Here is a 20,215-nt window from a genome sequence, read left to right on the forward strand (position 1 = left end):
ACTCGCGATTCAGGGAGGAGTTTCCACTCGTACCAGGAGATGGCCCTCGTCTAGTAACAGTTGCTAGGGTGGGGAAGCAATCGCTGGTCCCTGTTTTCTTTAACCCTATTCATAGAATCCTAGAGCGTCGGAGTTGGACGGGACCTTAGGGAGCCTTTCTAGTCCGACTGCTCCTTATACCGATGGCGAGACTGAGGCCCAGAGAGGGGCAGGGACTTGCCCAAGGCCCAGAGAATCCAGGACTCCTAAACTTATTTACCAAAGCGAGCTCCGCCATAGAATGTGCCAGGGACTGCCCTCAGCACGGGAAAGGGATGCGTGTGTGTGGCGGGGAGGGAGGGGGAAAGTCACAGGTGAATGAGTTAAACTTCCATTGAGCCAATGATATAGGTTCCTTGGGGATATAAAGAAAGAGATTTCATATCCCCCCCGCTCTGTTTTTATTATTTTAAAAAAATTTCCTTTGCGTTTATCACCAACACACTGTATCCTTTATTTCTTTATATTGTTCATCGTCTGTCTCCTCCCACTGGAATGTAAGCTTCTAAGCGCAGGGCCTTCTGTTTTGTTCACCTGGATCTTCTCGGACCTCAGCACAGACAGGATCTTAATAAATATTTGTGGAATAAATGAATGAATGGGGCTGAGGTTTTGATGCTCAGGAGAATGGATTCTAAGGTGGACTTGAGTCAGGTTCCGGTTTAAATTTTGGCTGCCTTGTGCCACTTACTACCTCTGGGACCTTGAACGGAGACCACTTCCTTGAGCCCCATCTGCAAGATGGGGGAAAAGAACACTTTTTGGTATTCCTTTGGTAGGACTGTAGTCAAGGACAAGTGAGATAACGCAATGTAAAGTGACTAGCTCAATGGCTGAGGCTTAGCAAATGCTCAATAAACAGGAGCAATTATTTTTGAAATGTGGAAGTGAGCTGTACAAATTGGGAGTTCAGATTAGATTTCTGCCAGTTTTTTTTTTTTTCTTCCTTGTAGGAGGTGCTAGGGTGGGAGGGAGGGAAGAGGGAGATTTAAGACCGTGAAATGTGGGCTTGGTTGGGTGAGACAGGAGAGTTCGGAACAGTAAACGACGACATCTGGGCACGGGGCGGGGGCAAGAGAATTACGGTTTTATTACCGGCGGGGAGGGGGCTGGAGGACACCATAGCCGGGAGGGGCTTGAGTGGGGCGGGGCAGACCATGGCATGGGTGTCCCTCTTACCAGCAGTGTGACCGCCTCCGAGTTTTTGTAAAAGCCGAGGGGCCGTGCCTTCTTGCTAGAGATTGGCGGCGCGGACTAGGAGTGCGCTCTGGGGGAGGGGCGGTGACTCGGAGTGAGCCCTGGGGGCGGAGCAGCGACGCGGGGGTGTGTCCTGGGGGCGGGGCGGCGACGCGGGGTGTGTCCCGGGGGCGGGGCGCGGAGGCAGAGCCGCTAGGGCGGAGGTGGTGCGGTGGCGGGGCCTGGGGGCGGGACCCGGGGGGCCGAGGGGCGATGCGGGGGCGGGGCTCAACGCGGTGGCGGGTCCCGAGGCGGGTCCTGGGCGGCGGGCGGGGCGCCGCGGCCGAGGCCCGGAAGCGGTCCGAGGCCGCCCGGTCCTCGTCGTCTGGCCGCCATGGACGAGGCAGACCGGCAGCTCCTGCGGCGATGCCGGGTGCGGCTGGTCCGCGAGCTGCAGGTGGCCTCGCTCTGGGACGTTCTGCTGTCCCGCCAGCTCTTCACGCCCGCCATGATCGAGGACATTCAGGTGCGCCCCAGCTGGGGTCAGCGAGGCCGCGCGGAGAGGGTTGCTGAAGCCACAGCATGACTTAAAGGCCGAGCTCCCGCTCTCCACTCCTGGTCTGTGCCCCCGGTACTCATCCCTTTTGGGGAACCATCGTGTGGGAACCCCCTTTTCCCTCACGGCGTTGAGCCCGCTAGATCGTCCAGCGGAACCGTGCGATCCCGAACACCTCTTCCAGGGTTGGCTAGAGCGATTCCACGCCCTGCACCACCAGCATGCACTGTTGGCTGCTGCAGCGCTGTTTCTGCCCGGGAACGAGGCCTGTGTCCGGCCTTCTAGCGTGGGAGGTTCAGGGCACTCAGCTGGAGGGGGTGGGTCACACCGCCTGGCTCCGTGTCCCCCGCTAAGTCACTGATCGTCTTTGAGCCTTGGTTTCCTGGACTGTGAACTGGGGACAACAGTAGTAGCGTGAGAACCAAATGAGCTAATGGATGTGAAACTGTAAGGTCAGAGTCCGGGCCTAGCTGGCTGTGCCCTGCCCACTCTGTCCAGCCCCTCCTGTGCTAAGTTTATGTTTTCCTAAGGGGTTTTGGAGATGAGGGGCCTGATGCAGGTAATGGAGAAAATAAACATGTGAGGTTCTCTTTAAAAGCAGTTTCATGTCTTACTTGGCTCTCACCACAGGCCACTGAGGTTAGGAGGGGTCTAGGAGGTATTTCCTACCAGGAGGTGTGTTTGGCTTTCAGGAGGCCTCTGGCCACTGCCCTGGGGACTGCTTGCAGACCGAGTGTCCGTTTTCTCCATCATCCAGGAGCTTGGCCTGACCTAGTGAAGAAGTCTTTAATAGGATAAGGGTCATAATGAAAAATTACCAATGAATAATAATATTAAAAAAGTCTCATGAGCATCTGCTCTGTGGCCTGTACTGAGGAGTGGAAATTGTTTGAGGCCATATCCTTGCCTTCAGATACAAATTCAAATGCCACAGAGGCCCAATGGGTGGGCGCTGCGGTGGGCAGCCCCCCAGCTCCAGCTCATATGGTCATTCCAGCATGGTGGCCCTGTGTTGCCAGATTTTTAAAGAGAAGCTGAAAGTCCTGATTTTGATGTTAAATTCCCTGATTTTAAATGTTAGCAACAAATTCAGATTTTAAAAGAACGTCACACAAACGACAAGGCCGCCATTTTGCCACACCTGGTTTGGCTGAGCCACATGGATCTGGGTCCTCATCCTGGCTTTGTTACATATTAGCAAGTTGTAGTGCCTTTCTGGGACTCAGTTTCCCTCATCTGTAAAGTGGGGATAATTGTAATTTAACCCCTTAAGGTTGTTGAGGGGGACTAGATGAAATGATGCATTTAACACAGTGTCTGTCTTACTGTGAGTGTTCCATAAATGTTGAGAGAAAGGCCCGTAGCTAGTTGTTTTCTTAGTGAGGTCTTTTCAGTGACATTGTAGGTCTGTGCTGTTCAGTATAGTAGCATTAGCCACATGTGGCTATTTAAGTGTAAATCTGAAGTAATTAATATTAAACAAAATAGAAAATTCGGTTCCTCAGTTGTAGGACCCCAGTGCTCAGTAGCCATGTTGGTTAATGCCTGCCATCTTGGTCAGCGCAGGTGAAGAATATTTCCACCATCGTAGAAAGTTCCCTTGGACAGTGCTGCTATAGGATATTTGAGGCCAGGGTGGTGTCTTATCCCTGTGGATCCTAAGGAACTTGGCCAGAGCTGGGTCTGAAAGGATGAGCAGATAAACAGTTTCTTCCTTTTCCCTGTGTCAGTGACCAGCCCCACCATCCTGACACCTGTTAACCTCAGCCATTCCTGCACTTTACAGTCCACCTGATGAGTGCCCAAATCCTGTGCATTCTCCTTCTTGATTTTTTCTGGTGTGTTCACTCACTTCTCCATTCCTGCTGCACTGTCTTTGCCACCACCTGATCTGGCTGTGGCTCACTCCCTTCTGTTGTCCACCCTGCCCCTAGGATGATTTTTCTAAAAGGCAGATATGACTCTGTCTCTTTCCTAAAACTCCTCAGTAGCTGCTTACAGCTTTCTTGGCATGACCACACAAAGGTCTCATCCCTCACGACTGTTTCCCATTCCAGCTTACATTTCTCATTTCTCTGAATTCACTCTTCACTTCCTAATGTCCCTGGGGTCTCAGTAAAGACATCCCCTTCTGGAGGCCTCCCTGGCTTCCCAAGGCTGAGTTGGATTACCCTGGACCCTCCTAGGCCCATGTACTTTCCCACCTGACACTTCTGTGTTTGGTGTGTCACTGTTGATTTGTCTGTTTGCAACCCTCACTAGATGTCTGCTTCTTGAGGACTAATAATGTTCACTGCGGTATTTTCAGCACTTAGCAATGCTGGGCTCATAGGAGATGCCTCCAAAATAATGAATAGATAAGCAGGGTGCCTGGGTGGCTCAGTCGGTTAGGCGTCTGCCTTCAGCTCAGCTTGTGATCCCAGGGTCCTGGGATAGAGCCCCGCGTCGGGTTCCTTGCTCGCTGGGGAGCCTGCTTCTCCCTCTCCCTCTGCCTGCTGCTCCCCCTGCTTGTGTTCTCTGTCTCTCAAATAAATAAATAAAATCTTTAAAAAAAATAGATAAGTGAAGGCTGGCAAGTGGCACACACTCAGTGTAACTGCAGGCTCAAATTTTGCCCATGTGACCGATTGTTTAGACTTAGGCTAGATGGGAAATGGGGGTTACAAAATGAGAGTCACAGGACATTGTGTGGATAACACTGCCATGTCTTTCTTTCCAAACAGCATGCAGGCTCGGGATCTCGGAGCGATCAGGTCAGGCAGCTGGTCATAGATCTAGAGACCCGAGGGAGTCAGGCCCTTCCTTTGTTCATCTCCTGCTTAGAGGACACAGACCAGGACGTGCTGGCTTCATTCCTGAGAATGAGTCGGCAAGAAGAAAAGCAGAATCCAGAGGCTGTCAGACCCCTGAACCTCAGGCCTGTGGTGCTTGGACCAATGGGCCTCACACCAGAGGATCTCAGAGAGAAGACGGGTCCATTAAAGTCGACTCCGAGAAAACTCGCTCCAGTGGTGCTGGGGCCTGAGCAGCTCTGGCCAGCCAAGCTCAGGCCAGAGGTTCTCAGACCAGAGGTGCCCAGGCCAGTGGACAATTGTTCTGATGTCTGTGAGTACCAAGAGAGTGGTTGGTGGGTAGTTGGACCTATGAGGTTAATGACCTTGGATGTCCAGATCTCTCCCCAGGTGTGGGAAGTTCTCAGCCATTATTTTTCTAAATAAGCCTGCTGCCCCTTTCTCCCTCTCTTCCTTCTTTTGGGACCCCAATAACGCATAGATGTTTCTTTTCAGGATAACCCATAGTTCATGTAGGCTTTCTTCATCTTTGATCTTTTCTCTTTTTTCTCTGCTGATAATTTCAAATGACTTGTCTTCTACTTCACAGATTCTTTCTTCTGCGTGATTGAGTCTGATGTTGATGCTGTCTGTTGCATTTTTAATTTCATTCATGGCATCCTTCAGCTCCAGAATTTCTGTTTGGTTCTTTTTTATGATTTCTATCTCTTGTTCACGTGTTGTTTTCCTGATGTTGTTGAACTGTCTTTGTGTATACTCTTGTAGCTTACTGAGCTTCCTTGAGACAGCAGTTTTGAATTCTTTATCTGACACATTGCAGGTTTTATTTCTCAGGGGTCAGTTTCTGGAAAATTATTTTGCTCCTTTGGTGGTGTCTATTTCCTTGATTTCTCATGTTTCTTGAAGTCATGTGTTGGCTTTGCATTTGAAGGAGGAGTTACCTCCTCCAGTCCTTACTGACTGGCTTCTTCAGTGCATCTAATTTTGGATTACTTTGCACCAGCGGTGTTTTGGAACTCCTCTGCTCGATTCCTGGACTTCCACAAAGGCAGTCTAATTTGTGGATGATTGCCAAATGGGTGTTCATTGTCGGGGAAGGCGGTAGAAAACTCTTAATTGTGCTACTTTGATGATGTCCCTCTCTCACTTTGTGGATCGATACTACTAATTTGGGGAATGAAAGAATTCTTCAGTTGTGGATAATAGTTGTATTGTTGGGGTGCAGTGGGATTTTGGAAATGAGCAATAGTTCCAGATTTGAGGCTGTGAATTACAGGATTCTTCAGGCAGGTAAAACCATTTCCGATTAAAAAATGGGATGTGAGGGGTGCCTGGGTGGCTCAGTCGTTAAGTGTCTGCCTTCGGCTCAGGTCATGATCCCAGGGTCCTGGGATCGAGCCCTGCATCGGGCTCCCTGCTCCACGGGAAGCCTGCTTCTCCCTCTCCCACTCCCCCTGCTTGTGTTCCCTCTCTCGCTGTGTCTCTCTCTGACAAATAAATAAATAAAATCTTAAAAAAAAAAAAAGTTACTTAAAAAGAAAAAAGGGATGTGAATGCTTTTCTGGCATGGCTTTAAAACTCTTGAGAGAATAGTTCCCAGCAAGGGGTCCCGGCCCTCTGTGAGCAATGAATGGCATCATTGTGGGATCAGGAGAATAGGCTCCAGTGCAGTTCACCTTACATTGCAACTCAGAGAGAGCCACCAAGTTCTCTTTGTTTAAGAAGAAAAAAGGTCTTCCTACTTTATAGGCTGGTGGTCAGTGGACTTCTTGCTAATCACAATGAAAACTCATTTGACACTGAAGGAAAAACGATCACCTTTACTCATTTATTCATTCTGCATATATTTGCTGAGGACTTTCTGGGTGCTGGGCTCCACGGATTCTACAGACAGGAAGCGTCCACTCTCCTAGAGCTTCCCTTATGCCTTTCTGTTTTAGAATTTCATATGAATGGAATCATGTCACGTATACTCTTCTTGCTTCTTTTCCTTGGCATAAAGTTTTGTTTTATCCGCAGTGTTGTACATTTTCAGGCTGTGGACTGTTCCCTTGTATGGCTTTTTCCATAAATTGTTTATCCATCAACTTGTTGATGAACATTTGGGTTGTTTCTGGTTCCTGGCATTAAGAATAAGGCTTCAGTGGGGTACGTGCGTGGCTCAGTTGGTTAAGCATCTGACTTCATTTCAGGTCATGATCTTGGGGTCCTGGGATCGAGGCCTGCATTGGGCTCTGTGCTCGGCAGGGAGTCTGCTCCTCCCTCTCCCTCTCCCACTGTTCCTCCTCCCTGCTTGTGCATGCATGTGCTTGCTCTCTCTCAGATAAATAAATAAAATCTTTAAGGAAAAAAAAAGAATAAGGCTTCAGTGATCATTCATGGCTAGGTTTTTTTTGTGCTCACTGCACTCATTTCTCTTGGGTCTATACCCTGGAATGGAAATGCTGGTCAGAGGGTAGGTGTGTGCTTAACCTCACTGGAGACTCCTGAGCTGTTCTGCAAGGTGGCTGTGCCCCTAATCTCCCACCAGCACCCCCTAATGTTTCCCGAATTCTTGCTCTTCTGTATTCAAAGACCCTTTTCCCACCCCTGTTGGGCCAGGTGTTCACGTCTTGTCTCTCTTTCTATCTCTCTGTTTCTCCAGGTGCTCAAGAGATTTCCAAGCAAAATCCTGATTTGGTGAGTCTTCCTGTGACTTGGGGCCAGCTGCCTTGGCTTTGGGCTCTTCTGCTCTGTACGTCCCAGGTCCTTCCCTCTGCAGCTGTGTCGGGAGCCCAGGGTACTAAGCCCAGCTCTTGGGAGGGTCCCAGGCCCCGTACCGCTCCCTGATGCTGACACAGCTCTTCCTGGAGCAGGCTGTCCGAGCCTCCCTGCTCTTCCCTTGTCTGTGAAGTCAGGGGGTCAGACCTCACAGGAGGGGGTCAGACCATCAGCATCGGCTGTGGGATTGAATCACTCCCACTCGTGTGTGGGGGTCTGGGCTCCATGCCGGGATACCGGGGAGCAGACCCCTTGTGTTTCTAGCCCCTGTGGAGCCATCAGAAGCTAGTTACACAGAAACATATCTCAGTCTCAGTCTCAGTCGTGTTAAGTACTGTGGCAAAAAGAACAGGCTGCTGTGAGAGGGGATTCCAGGGGACACGGGGCCCAGGGGCTCGCCTTCTCTCCAGAGGGGTGCCGTGAGACCCCAGCTGACACTGGTCCTTGTGCTTGGGCAGGCCTACGCCCTGAACGCAGACCCCTGCGGCCACTGCCTCATCATCAACAACGTGAACTTCTGCCTCGAGTCGAGGCTCACGGCCCGCACCGGCTCCAATATCGACTGTGAAAAGCTGCAGCGACGCTTCCGCTTGCTGCATTTCACGGTGGAGGTGAAGTGCGACCTGATGGCCAAGGTAGGGTCGCTGTCCATGGAGAGGTGGGGGAGGGGCGGGGCGGCATCCTGCCGTACCCGAGCACAGCACCTGGTGTCCAAGAACGGTGGCTCTCGTGACTGTCGGGATGGTCATTACTGCAGTGTTGGCCCCGGGAGCAGGGAAGGTGCTCTGCCCAGGCGGGCCCAGCGTGGGGACCGGATCCATCAGTGCTCCAGCTCATCTGCCACCTTCTCTCGCAGCAAATGGTCCAGGCTTTGGTGGAGCTGGCGCGGCGGGACCACAGCGGCCTGGACTGCTGCGTGGTGGTTGTCCTCTCTCACGGCTGTCAGGTAGACGCTCCTTGGGTAGCTGCCCCCAAGTGCTGAGCTGAGAGGCCCTGACGGAGCCCCGTCCCTTCCTGTGTCCTGGCCTTGTGGGGAGAGCTGTGGGGCCCTGTCTATCCCCTGTTGTCTTCCTGGGAGCCAGCCGGCCCTCTGAGGAGTTGGATGCTCCTCCTGGGTGGGGCTGTGTTCCCAGGAGAAGCCATCTGGGAAAGGCAGGGAGGAGATTCTGCCCACAGAGCTCCTACCCTGGATTTTATTCAGAGCCGGGCACAGCACACAGGAGCTCCCAGCTCCTGCCTCCATCCCGCTAGGCATCGTCCCAGGCCCTTTGCCGTTGCCTGGGTGTCAGGACACTGGGATCCACTCTAGGCATGGCCACTAACGTGCTGCGTCATTGTGGCCCAGCCTGTCCCACTGCCTGGGCCTCAGGTCCCCGAACTTTTCATGTGAGGGTTGGACAGGTCAGAGGCTCCAAGCTGGAGGCCTGTAGTCCCCCTGGGGGTTGCACAGTGTTTTCAAAAGTGGCAACTTTCTCAGAGAAATCAGGATTTCCCGCTTCTCTTGAAAAACCACAACGGTCTGGCCTTACTAGGCCACATCCTCACAGAGTGAAACTCTGGCCTGTAGCTGGGCAGGGACTGCCCCCTTTTCATTCATGGTGTGACCCCTGGACCCAGCAGTACAGGCTTCACCAGGATCTCGTGAGAAATTCAGACTCTCAGGCCTTGCCCCAGACCTCTTCACGGGGAGCCTCTGCTTTGATAGGGTCGCCGTACGCAGAAAGTCTGAGAAGAACTGATCTAGAGCAGTGGTTCTCAATGCTTAGCTGCATCAGAGGCTCCTGAAAGACCGTATCGCTGGGCCCCACCACCAGGGTTTTGAGTTAGGTCTGGCAGGAGCCCAGGAATCAGCATGCCTTACAGGTTCCCAGGTGATGCAGATGCCACTGGTCCAGGGACCACACTTTGAGAACCACCAGTCTAGAAGAAGCTGGTCAGCGCTCTCCAGTTAGGCTAATGTTTTAGGCACATGAGTCTGAGACCTCTGGAATAGAGACTGCCTAGGACCCATCCAGGACCCATCTGTCTAAGTCAGGCTTGTGCCCCTGGCTGGGACCTTCTAAACGCTTGGCCCCACAACGCCTCTGAACAGTGTGTTGGATTCCTACCCCAGCTTCTTGGTTTTGTAACCAGGATTTTTGGTCTCCTAGGCCAGCCACCGCCAGTTCCCAGGGGCGGTTTATGGCACGGATGGATGTCTTGTGTCCATCGAGAAAATTGTGAACATCTTCAATGGAGCCAGCTGCCCCAGCTTGGGAGGGAAGCCCAAGCTCTTCTTCATCCAGGCCTGTGGTGGGGGTAAGCAGGTCCTCAGTCTCCCTGCCGATGACTCTAGTGGGAGGAGCCGCCCCTGCCTCCTCCTCTCTCCAGTCCCTCCTGATGCCCAAGGGGCAGTCAGAGGGTCCTAAACATGGCCCCTTTGCCCAAACGGCAGCACCTGCCTCTGCCTCGAGTAGGTCTCAGCTTTGTCCAGCCTGTAGAGGTTGGAGCCTTACAGCTCACGGTGCAGGAGCCTCTGGGGCTCATTCAGCTCTGGCAGCTTCAACTCCAGAGACTTGGCAATCACAAAGCAGAGGAGAGGAAAAAAACCTCTTTCATTTTCCTTATCACTCCCCCGACCTCCGTCAACTAGACCTTCTTTCTGCTGTCGCAGAGAAAGGGAGGCCAGAGCTAAATTAAATTCCCAAGGGCCCAGATACTGGAGATTTCAGTAATATTATGTGTGTGTATATATACATAAACATATATATGTATATATATGTATACACACACACAAAATATATATATATATTTTTTTGTTTGTTTGTTTTAAGAGAGAGAGAGAACACGAGCAGGGGAGTGGGGAGGGACAGAGGGAGAGGGAGAGGGAGAGAGAATCCCAAGCAGATTCCATGCTGAGTGCAGAGCCTGATGCAGGGCTCATTCCCAGGGCCCTGAGATCATAACCTGTAGCGTATACTTTTTTTTTTTTTAAGATTTATTTATATATTTTAGAGCAAGAGCGTGGAGGTGGTGGGGAGGGACAGAGAGAGAGGGAGACAAGCAGACTCCCTGCTGAGCGGGTGCGGGGGGTGGAGCCCGATGCGGGGCTCGATCCCGGGACCCTGAGATCATGACCTAAGCTGAAACCAAGAGTTGAATGCTTAACCGGCTGAGCCACCCAGGTGCCCCAGCAGCATATTTTTCTGAATGTGTTCATTTGTCCCATACTATTCCACGTTGGCGGGGGTAAGGTGAGGGGGTGTGGGTTGTCTAGGAGAGCAGGCTCTGGTCACATGACATCTGGTAAGTGTTTATTGAGTATCTGCTGTAGATACCCAGCTGTGTGTTGGGTGCTGGGGATCCAGGATAGACAGGGTCTCTGCTCCCTGGAATTTATAATTTGATTGGAAATGTATCAAGTCACTGTCGTGAGCCATGCCCATAGCTTGGCCGTGAGTGACTGGGAATACCAGGTTTAATCTTGGTGGCTACTTATTTCCTGTACAAAAATGGGCCAGTTAATCTCTAGAAGTCTTGGCCAGTGGGGATAATAACAGAACCTACCTCCTAGCATCGCTATCAAATATCTAGTGCATGAATCAGTGCATGTACAGTACTTAACACAGTGCCCGGTTCATTTTTGTAGCTGCAGACTTGGACTCTCCCTGTCCCTCTGACCCCAGAAGACCCCGTGTTGCATAGGAACCCTCTGTCCCCCTGTCCCCAGCACAGTTACCTCAGAGTTATGGTAAGAGGAAGGTGGAAAGGCTGCTACTCTTGGGGTCGTAGAAATCCTCTCCAACTCATCGTTTTTCTTATGATCCCAAATGTAGTCAGGTGATGTTCTTACTCTGAAGCAAATGGTTCTTCTTTCTTGTATGAGGAGAATGAAAGATGAAGTGGGCAAGGGAACCATGGATGGAGGCTGAGCTGGGATGCTGGCTTTCTGGGAAAGTTATGGTTAGCTGGTCTTCAGGCTCAGTGCCTCCTCATTGTCCATTCTCAGCAGCATGGAGGGTCTTTGCAGGGTCACTCTCTGGACCCCTTAGCGAACCCACAAGGTCTCCTGCAGCCTCTGTTCTTCCCTCACAGCACTTTCTCCTTGTATTGAGATGGCCTCACCTCCTGCTCAGCTCTCCCAGGGCAGGGCCAGGCCCATCTGCCTTCAGCCAGGTCCCTTCAGCCTGGCACAAAGCTCACAGGATGGTTGTATCTTCTGTGGATTCTAATTATTTGATTTTGAAATAGAACCGTATAAAAATTACTGTGAGCAAAATTTTAAATAATATCGATTCCCTCCACTAAAAAATCCCCAACTCGATGGGAGCAGCAAGATTTCAGAGCTGGAATGCAGTGATTAGGATGCTGCCTTTGGAACTGTGGTCCCTGCTCTGTCCCCAGGCCACTGTTGACCTTGTGTGTAACGCCGTGGCCACATGGGGGCGGTACAGCGGCTGAGAACAGAAATGCTGACCTGCCCCGCAATCTGCGTCTGCGACCTGCGGGGCGTCCTCTTGTTTGCAGGCATCTGAACATCTGCCCTGGATTTTGGTGACTTTTGGGTTGCTTTTGCAAAATTCACTGTTGTTACAGTTTCAAACAGTTTTAAAATCCTTTGACAAGTCACGCACCCCTTCCAAGAGGTAGCGCCCGCCCCAGGGCAGAAACGTGCGCCTCAGAGTTGGTAGCGCTGGTGTGGCATGTGGGTGAGTAAGTAGCGTGATACGGCGTGACCCAGCCCGATGCACTTGGCCGGAGCCGAGCAGCCTCTGTGAGGCCCAGCTGTTCATTTTGGGGCAGGCCGTCTTCAGACTTCTAGAGCTCATGCTGAGAAGGCAGAAGGAAGCACAATGTGCCACGTGGTTGTGGATTTTCTGTGCTGAGGGGACAGCTCCTCCTCCTGCTGGGTGTTCATTCTTACGGGGAAATTAGTCTGCCTTACAGGGGGTTCGAGAATCTCCTTAAGAACACAGCTGTGCATAAGATACATAACCCGTGGGCGAGGCTTTCACCTCAGAGTTGTCGAATGAGGAGGACACGTGAATGGAGATGGAGTTCGCATCCCCTGTCTGCCTCTCTCTCTCTCTCTCTCTGTCTCTCTCGTATTCCCCTCTCGGATCCCCCTCTTGGATCCCACTGTGTCTTCTCCGCTTTCCCCAGGCGGTCCCTCTGCCCCCCTCTGTCTCCTTAGACCATTCCTGTGGCTTCCCCCACCACAGTGCCCCCGACCCCGGCCACCCACATCTCAGGTCCCGGCTCCTGTTCCACTTCAAGTCATTCCCAGACACCCAGGGCAGATTCCGGAATCTCAGCCAAGAAAACAACCAGAAGCAGGGACCTGAGTAAGCAGGGGAACAGCCCAGCTCTCACACGTCTCAGAAGCCCAGGCTTTGCAGGCTTGGGGGCCTCCATGGAAGAGGCAGCGGGGCTGAGAGGCAACACACAGAGGGCAGAATCCCGGCCCTTGAAGGTCAGCTGTGAGAACAAAGGCAAATTGCCCAGTTTCTGGGTCAGATGTATGGGGTGAGAGGTCAGTAGATGTTGGGGCTGTTATATGGGGTTGCCAGAACCATCCTTGTCCCGTCTCTGCCCCCTGCAGTTGGGACCCCAGCTTCCCTGGGTGAACTGTGACCTCCTTCCCTCCTTGCTGTTTCCCACCACAGATCCAGCCACGAAACCCGCCTCCTCTCCTGCCCAGGGTCTGCCTGACCTGCTGCTTCCCCCACCAGGACTCTTCCCTCTCCTATCAGAGCCTGGGTCACAGTCACCTGCCCCAGAAACCATTCCCTAAGGAACCCTCCGGGCCACTCTGTCTTCTGTCTGCTTTTTCTGAAGCTCTTTGTAGCTGCTTTCTGTCTGGAGTGGCCCATCGCACCCTGCAGTGATTCCCTGGAGCTCGTCTTGGGAGACCTCCTGCCATGTCATCACCCTGATGGCTCTGTGGCAGAGCTGTGGGTGGCCGGAGTCCTGCCCTGACCCCTCTGGTTTCCAGGTCTGCCACAGCTTTGGGGGGAATTCGGAATTTGAAACCGAAAAGACAGAAAATGTGAGTGCAGAAATCATCCAGGATCTTGCGAGCCTGACACAGCGGTCTCATTTCTGCCTCTTATCTGTGGATGGTGGCCCGCGGGCACAGTCTGCTTTTTCTCATCCTGTGTTAGCCCGTGAGCATTTCTTCACATTGCTGCAGTCCTCATCACCGCTAGTTCAGAGGGCTTTATAATGCTCCGTTTTAGTGATTGGCACTCACTAATCCATTTCCCTAACGTCCGCCATTGAGGTGATACCCAATTTTTGGCTCCCGTGACCACAAATGTCTTTGCATAGAGGGTGTTGACGTCACTTCTTGAATTAGTTCCTGGGGAAAGTACAGGGTCAGAGGGTATAAACATCTCCACAGATCCCATGACCTATGGTTTGCCGCCGCCTTTGATTCCCTACAAGGATCTGAGCTAGCTTTGCAAGTACGAGTAATATAGTAGAACAAAATAACGAGGGAGGCAGGGGAGATGCAAGGACAGAAGAGTACGACCCATTCAGCAGACATACGATGGACAGAGAGACGAGAGATGTCTGGAAGGAAAAACACCGATTGTTAATAGAGGCCGCCCCCCTGAGAACAAGATCGAATAATGCTACTTGTTTTTTAATGACATAAAGTTGATCATTTTAACCGTTTTAAAGTATACAGTTCAGTGGACATGAGTACATGAGTACATGTGCCCGTGACCTAATTCTAGAACTTTCTCATCGCCCCGAACAGAAGCTTCATACCCATCAGCACTCACTCTCCGTGCCTGCCTCCTCTCAGTCCCTGGCAATGACTCACCTGCTTTCTTCTCTGTGGTTCTGCCCATTCTGGGTCTTTCACGTACACGGAGCCAGAGACGTGGCCTTTGGCATCTGGTTCTTGCGCTCGGCATGTTTCCAGTGCCCGTCCACAGTGCACCAGGGGCCGGCGCTTCCTTCCTTTTCAAGCCAGAATGAAATTCCACTGGATGTGTGCAGCCCGTTGTTTATCCATTCGTCTGTCGTGGACGTGGGTTGTCTCCACCGTTTGTCTGTTGTGAATAATGCTGCTGTGAACATTGCTGTGCAAGGTTTTGTCTGAATACCCATTTTCGGTTCCCTTGAGTGTTACCTTGTAACTTGTTTTTACAGCTTTTTAAAAAAATTGTGATTAGGTATAATTTTACCTAATGTATGTGTAAATGTATGTGTAAAACTTTTGTTATAGTAAAAAGTAAAGGTTTGGGGACTCCTGGGTGGCTCAGTCGGTTAAGCATCCAACTCTGGATTTCGGCTCAGGTCGTGATCTCAGGGTCGTGGGTTTGAGCCCCGTGTTGGGCTTCATGCTCGGTGGAGAGTCTGCTTGAGATTCTCTCTCTCCCTCTCCCTCTGCCCCTTCCCTGCTCACACACGCATGCTCTCTCTCTCAAAAAAAAAAAAAGAAAGGCAAAGCTTCGGTTTCTGTTTCTTGCTGATATTTGCTCAGCCCCGGAACCCTGGCTCCAGAGGGAGTGCGGTGGTCTCAGGCTGGGACAGGCCGGACGTCACCAGGAAGTGAGGAACACGAGCTTTGGTCTGTGTGTGTCAGTGATGAGTGGTGTGTCTGTCTTTCGTCCCTGCAGAGCAGAAAGACCATGGGTTTGAGGTGGCCTGTGCTTCCCCTGAAGACAGGACCTCTGGCAGTGACCCGGAGTCAGACGCTGTCCTGTTCCAGGAAGGCCCAGGCTCCTTTGACCAGCCGGACGCCGTGTCTAGTTTGCCCACACCCAGTGACATCTTCGTGTCCTACTCCACCTTCCCAGGTGAGCGCATCAGGAGAGCTCCTCCTCCCAGCCGGCGGGTCCCCCCGCCCCAGTCTGCCCTAGAAGCAGCTGTGTTGTGAAGGAAAGGCGTGGGGGTGAGTCTCAGCTCTGCCTCTTGCCATCTGTGGGACCCTGAGCAAGTTACTTCGCCTCTCTGAGCCTCAGCTCGGGGCGAGGTAGGCGAGGCGCTTAGGATGCAGAATTTAAGGGGGCACCTGCTCTTGGGTTTGTATGCCTCACTTGCCTCACCCTTGTCTTGGTCCTGCCTCGGTCTTGTCATCTTTAAAATGGGAAGAGCAGTCCCACTTCAGGGGGCGCCCTGGGGGTTCGAGAAGTGGTTAGTGCCTCGCTGAGCACGGTGCCTGGCACGCAGCAGGTGTGATGAGCGTTAGTCTCCTTCCTTTCTTAGCCCTCCGTGACTTCTCAGAGCCTTGTTCTCCTTGCTGGGAAAGCAGGAATCACAACCAAAGGCCCAAGGTGGTGGGGAGGGTGAAGTAAGGTCCTGACCGGGACAGAGCGCAGGGATGTGGGCCGCTCCTGCTGGACGTGTGAATGGGCCCAAGTCCAGAGGCGGCTCCAGCCTGCACGTGGGGGTTGGCTAGCGGCTCTCCAATAAAGTTCAGCCTCTCTGCTTCTGCAGGCTTTGTTTCCTGGAGGGATACCAGGAGAGGCTCCTGGTACGTGGAGACCTTGGATGGGGTTTTTGAGCAGTGGGCTCACTCTGAAGACCTGCAGACCCTCCTGCTCAGGGTGAGCATGGCCTTCCTCTGGGGAAGGAGAGGGAAGGCTGCTGGGAGGGGCATGCGTCCTCCTCAGGAGAGGGCGGGAGGGGGGGCAGGGCCCCGGGCCCACACCAGAGGTTTCTTCTGCATCTTGGCTTGCCATGAGGTTGGTGCTTCTGCTTCTCTTAATTGCGAGGTGTTACTATTACATGACATTGGCCCGTTGTTCAAAGGGCTGCCTTCCCTGGCTCCTCTGACGTCCCAGGCTGACATTGGCATCCCCACTTGCAGAGCCAGTCCTCAGCGCAGGGCAGGATGGTACAGTGGCCAGAGCATGGCATTTCCTGAAGGCAGGTCGTGGGGCCTGCACCCTTCGCCCCACAATGTAGTCTTCTACCCTTGACCCTCAAGAATTATGATTTCTTCAGTATATGCCCTTCTCGGGGGACCCCAGTGAGAGAGCAGGAAGGATGGCCTGATAGGGTCCCAGCCTCTCTCCTTGGGATCCTGCTCAGAGCAGCTGCTTCCTCCATGGGTCTCAGAGCACACGTGGGCCTCTCCCGCTTGCTCAGGTGTTTTGTGTCATGAGAAGGGTCTGGAAGGGCTGGGACCATGCCTTCCTCCTGGAGAGGCTCTGGCTTTGTGCTTTGCGGTGCGGAGCGGAGGAGAAAGGAAAAGCAAGTACAGGACTTGAGGGGGCCCCATGCACTGTGGCTCTGGGCAGGTGACCTCAGAAGCAGCCGAGCCCTGCAGGGTCAGGCTGGGAGTCCGTCAGGGCCAAGCGGTGCACTTGGCTCCTGGACCTAATCTCTTCTCTCAGCATTTCTTTAAGCAAACCTCTCAATCTGATTTGAACTTTGTGAAGTTTTGAAGTTTGAAATTTTGAATTTTGAGTTTTCTAAACTTAAAATGGATATACTCTTCTTTCAACACCCTCCCTCCCAACTCAAGGAGGCTGCAGGTTTTTTAAATTGTTCTTAAGCTTTTATGTATGTATGTATGTATTTACTGAAGTATAGTTGTCATATGTAGTAATGTAATGTGAAGTTTCAGACATACAACACGGTGACTTGACAATTCTGACGTCACCACGATAAGTGTCGTTGCCATACAAAGTTATTACAGTATTATTGACTATATTCTCTATGCTGCACTTTTCATGCCCGGAAGTTTGTACCTTTTAATTCCCTTCTCCTACTTTGCCCATCCCCCCTCTGCCCTGCCCTGCAGCATTATTGACAACAGACAAGATTTGGAAGCAGCCTAAGCATCCGTCCATAGATGCATGGATAGAGAAGACATGGTCTAGATGCACAATGGAATATTACTCAGCCATAAAAAAGAATGAGATCTCCCCATTTGTGACAACATGGTTGGGGCTAGAGGGTATTATGCAGAGTGAAATAAGACAGAGAAAGACTAATGCTGTATGGGTTTCACTTATATGTGGAATTAATTGTTTTTAAAGATTTTATTTATTTATTTATTTATTTGAGAGAGAGAGAGAGAGAGAGAGAATGCACAAGCAGGGGGAGCGGCAGGCAGAGGGAGAGGGAGAAGCAGACTCCCTGCCAAGCGGGGAGCCCGATGTAGGGCTCGATCCCTGGACCCTGGGATCATGACCTGAGCCGAAGGCAGACACCCAACCGACTGAGCCACCCAGGTGTCCCTTATATGTGGAATCTAAAAGACAACCAACAGACAGAAACAGAGTCATAGACACAGAGTACAAGCCAGCGCTATGTCAGGGCTGGGTCAGTGGCCATTCCCGTGCAGCCCCTCCCTGGACCTCTGACTTCCATCGAGAGCCCTCACAGACTTCCCCGTGCTCATGTTTTCACAGGTCGCTAATGCTGTTTCGCAGAAAGGGATTTACAAACAGATTCCCGGTTGTTTCAATTTCCTCCGGAAAAAACTCTTTTTTAAAATGTGATGCGGGCCAGAGCCCCTCCGCCTCTCACCCTGCTTTACTGTTAACCCCAAAACCTTCCTGCTCCGGGCCCACGGCAGCCGAGGCCAGGTCTGTTCTATGGCTGTGGCTGTCGTTCTTTCAAGGGGTTTGTGGCCTCTCGTGGGTCTGCTCTTTCCCCACCAGTGCCAGACAGGCTCTTAGCAGCTTCCACGTTGGAGACAAATGACCTGCGAGAGGAAGAGGGGCAGAAGACTACCAAGGACACTGCAGGACTCTTCCCAGCAGCCCTTTCTCCAGCCAGTGGCTGGGGCCTGTGACCCCATGGTTGTCTCTACAGGAAGGCTTTTGACTTCAGTACTATTGACATTTGGGGCCAGATAATCCTTTGTTGTGGGGCCGTCCTGTGCGCTGTAAGATGTTGAGCAGCGTCCCTGGCCTCTGCCCATAGATGCCTGTACACCCCTCCCCGAGTAGTAACGACCAAAAATGTCTTCAGACACTGCCAGATGTCCCCCCAAGGGGCCCCACTTGAGAACCACTGATCCAAAGGAAGTTTTGGTTACAAACAAATCAGCGTCTCTCTTAGATCAGCAAGTATGGGGCTACTGGAGTCTGAACAGTTGGAGTCTGCAAATCCTAAGTGAAGTTTTAAAAGTTACCTATTTTTCTTATGTTCTAGTATGCTTAAAAAAATCTTAGGTGAATATGGACCCCCCCCCCTTTTTTTTTTTTGCCTATTCCCCCCTCACTTTGTTCCAACTGTTTGTTTTTCCTTATAAAGGAGATTTTTTGCTTTTTTTAATTTTAATTTTTTTTTTAAAGATTCATTTATCTGAGAGAGAGAGAGTGCACATAGAGAGGGGAGGGGCAGAGGGAGAGGGAGAGAAGGTCTCCAACAGACTCCATGCTGAGCTCAGAGCCCAATTCCAGGCTTGATCCCACGACCCTGAGATCACGACGTGAGCCGAAACCAGGAGTCAGATGCTCAACTGACTGCGCCATACAGGCGCCCCAGATTTTTGCTTTTTTAAAAACATTTCCCCGCCTCTTACTTTATTTGAACCCCACCCCATCCAGAAAGGTGACTGGGCTGGGAGCTGTGTCCTCAGGGCAGTGAAGTCACCGGTCTAAGGGAACGCAGGTAAGGCCCCATCCCTGAGGTCTTGTAAGCTCTCCTGACCCTGGCCAATTTGTAGCTTTCAGGGCCTTGGACATGAGGCTTATTTGTTAAGACTCACCAAGATGGGATTCATGAGGTTGTCACCTCATTATTATTTTCCTCCTGTGACCTTTCCAAGTCTGAACTAGTCCCCGGGACTACTGGTGGTTAGTAATTTGCAGTCACCTGCAGGACATATAAAAGAAAATAATCAGGTTGACCCAGCAGAGCAGAACTGCGCTTGGCAGTTTCCTGGCTTACTCCCTCCAGGCTCTGCGCTCGCTGCTCGTGTGAATCAGGTGGTCTTCGCTTGGGGGGCCCTAGTGACGTTCAGGAGAACGAGATGTTATCACAGCTCTTCATAGACCTGCTGGGGGTACTTAGCCTGAGGTTCTGTTTGGACTTCAGGGCAGCGGGCCTACGAACTCCTAAAAATCAGATGCTGAATGTATGGATGGTTTTTAGATGTCATTTGTTTCTCAAAGCGATCGAGAGCCCCGAAAGGGTTAAACCAGCGGTGCTGTTTGCAGGGCACTGTTCTGTGTTGCTTTTAGGGGCCGTTTAGCAGTATCTGTTGAACCTTTTACTGGGCCAACTCTGTCATTCAGTGATGCTGCTGGAGCTCCCCAGCGCAGATACTTGGCTCTTGTGCAAGAGTGTGTGTCCAAGGGGGTTCACTGCAGCAATGGGAGAGAGGACGATAGGGAACTGATGAAAGTGTCACTCGTTATGGTCATAATACGGAATATTACTGAGCTGTCCAAAAGGATGACCTGATACGTAAAATGTGATACGGTGTTAGGTGAAAAGACTCAGTTGCAGGACAGTATGAAGAGTGAAATGCTATTTTTGGTTAGAAGATATTCTATATTAATGTACAGAGAGAGATACTTGATATAGGCATATACATAAAGTCCGGAAGACCATCCACCCTGCTGTTAATGGTGATTATCTCTGGGAGGTGCGATTGGAGATGTAAAATGAGGGGGACTTTCCTTTTTTTTACTGGGTACACTCCTATATTCTTCTAATATTCTGACAAAGACAATGTATTACCTTCTCAAATAAAAATAAACATTCAGCTGCTGGATGCTGAAGATGCATGTGTTGCTGGCGTTCTGTGAACATGTGTTGAAAGGATGAATGCCCTTGGCCACCTGTCCCCCATCACCTCCCTGCTCATATGTTTCGTTGGCAGCTGCCTGACCTTGCCCCCCGCCCCCTCTCCCCCCGGGTCTGGGTTTGTGCGGGCGGGTGTCCACGGCTGGACACAGCACATCCCGGGCTGGGAGAACTGCGAGGTTTC

At 51.6% G+C, this 20,215-nt stretch overlaps 1 protein-coding gene across 6 annotated transcripts; it reads left to right on the top strand.

The window, feature by feature from the left end:
* Positions 1–1,510: 1,510 nt before the first annotated feature.
* On the top strand, positions 1,511–20,006 carry CASP9 (caspase 9). Of its 6 annotated transcripts, none has more exons than XM_064589891.1 (9): positions 1,511–1,741; positions 4,495–4,876; positions 7,208–7,242; positions 7,782–7,958; positions 8,081–8,269; positions 9,474–9,621; positions 14,937–15,116; positions 15,757–15,866; positions 17,682–20,006. In XM_064589891.1, exons 1-9 carry the CDS (start codon positions 1,610–1,612, stop codon positions 17,769–17,771), a joined length of 1,443 nt encoding a protein of 480 aa, XP_064445961.1. In that variant the 5' UTR covers positions 1,511–1,609; the 3' UTR covers positions 17,772–20,006. The 6 variants fall into 6 exon arrangements, with proteins under 6 accessions (XP_064445961.1, XP_064445962.1, XP_054369100.1 ...); XM_045898642.3 differs by having other exon boundaries at positions 1,513–1,741; positions 8,180–8,269; XM_064589893.1 differs by having other exon boundaries at positions 1,694–1,833.
* The last annotated feature ends 209 nt before the right edge of the window (positions 20,007–20,215 follow it).

Source organism: Mirounga angustirostris, unplaced genomic scaffold (genome assembly GCF_029215605.1).
Source record: "Mirounga angustirostris isolate CCGP_5_RB_7025 unplaced genomic scaffold, mMirAng1.0.hap1 SCAF_4, whole genome shotgun sequence".
Classification (NCBI taxonomy): Eukaryota; Metazoa; Chordata; class Mammalia; order Carnivora; family Phocidae; genus Mirounga; species Mirounga angustirostris.

Bases quoted from the DNA above. Each gene is read 5' to 3' on its own strand.
- CASP9 (XM_064589891.1), top strand. From the start codon at position 1,610: ATGGACGAGGCAGACCGGCAGCTCCTGCGGCGATGCCGGGTGCGGCTG. The intron at 8,270-9,473 runs GTAGACGCTCCT...TTGGTCTCCTAG, and splicing joins TCCTCTCTCACGGCTGTCAG to GCCAGCCACCGCCAGTTCCC. The intron at 9,622-14,936 runs GTAAGCAGGTCC...TCGTCCCTGCAG, and splicing joins CATCCAGGCCTGTGGTGGGG to AGCAGAAAGACCATGGGTTT.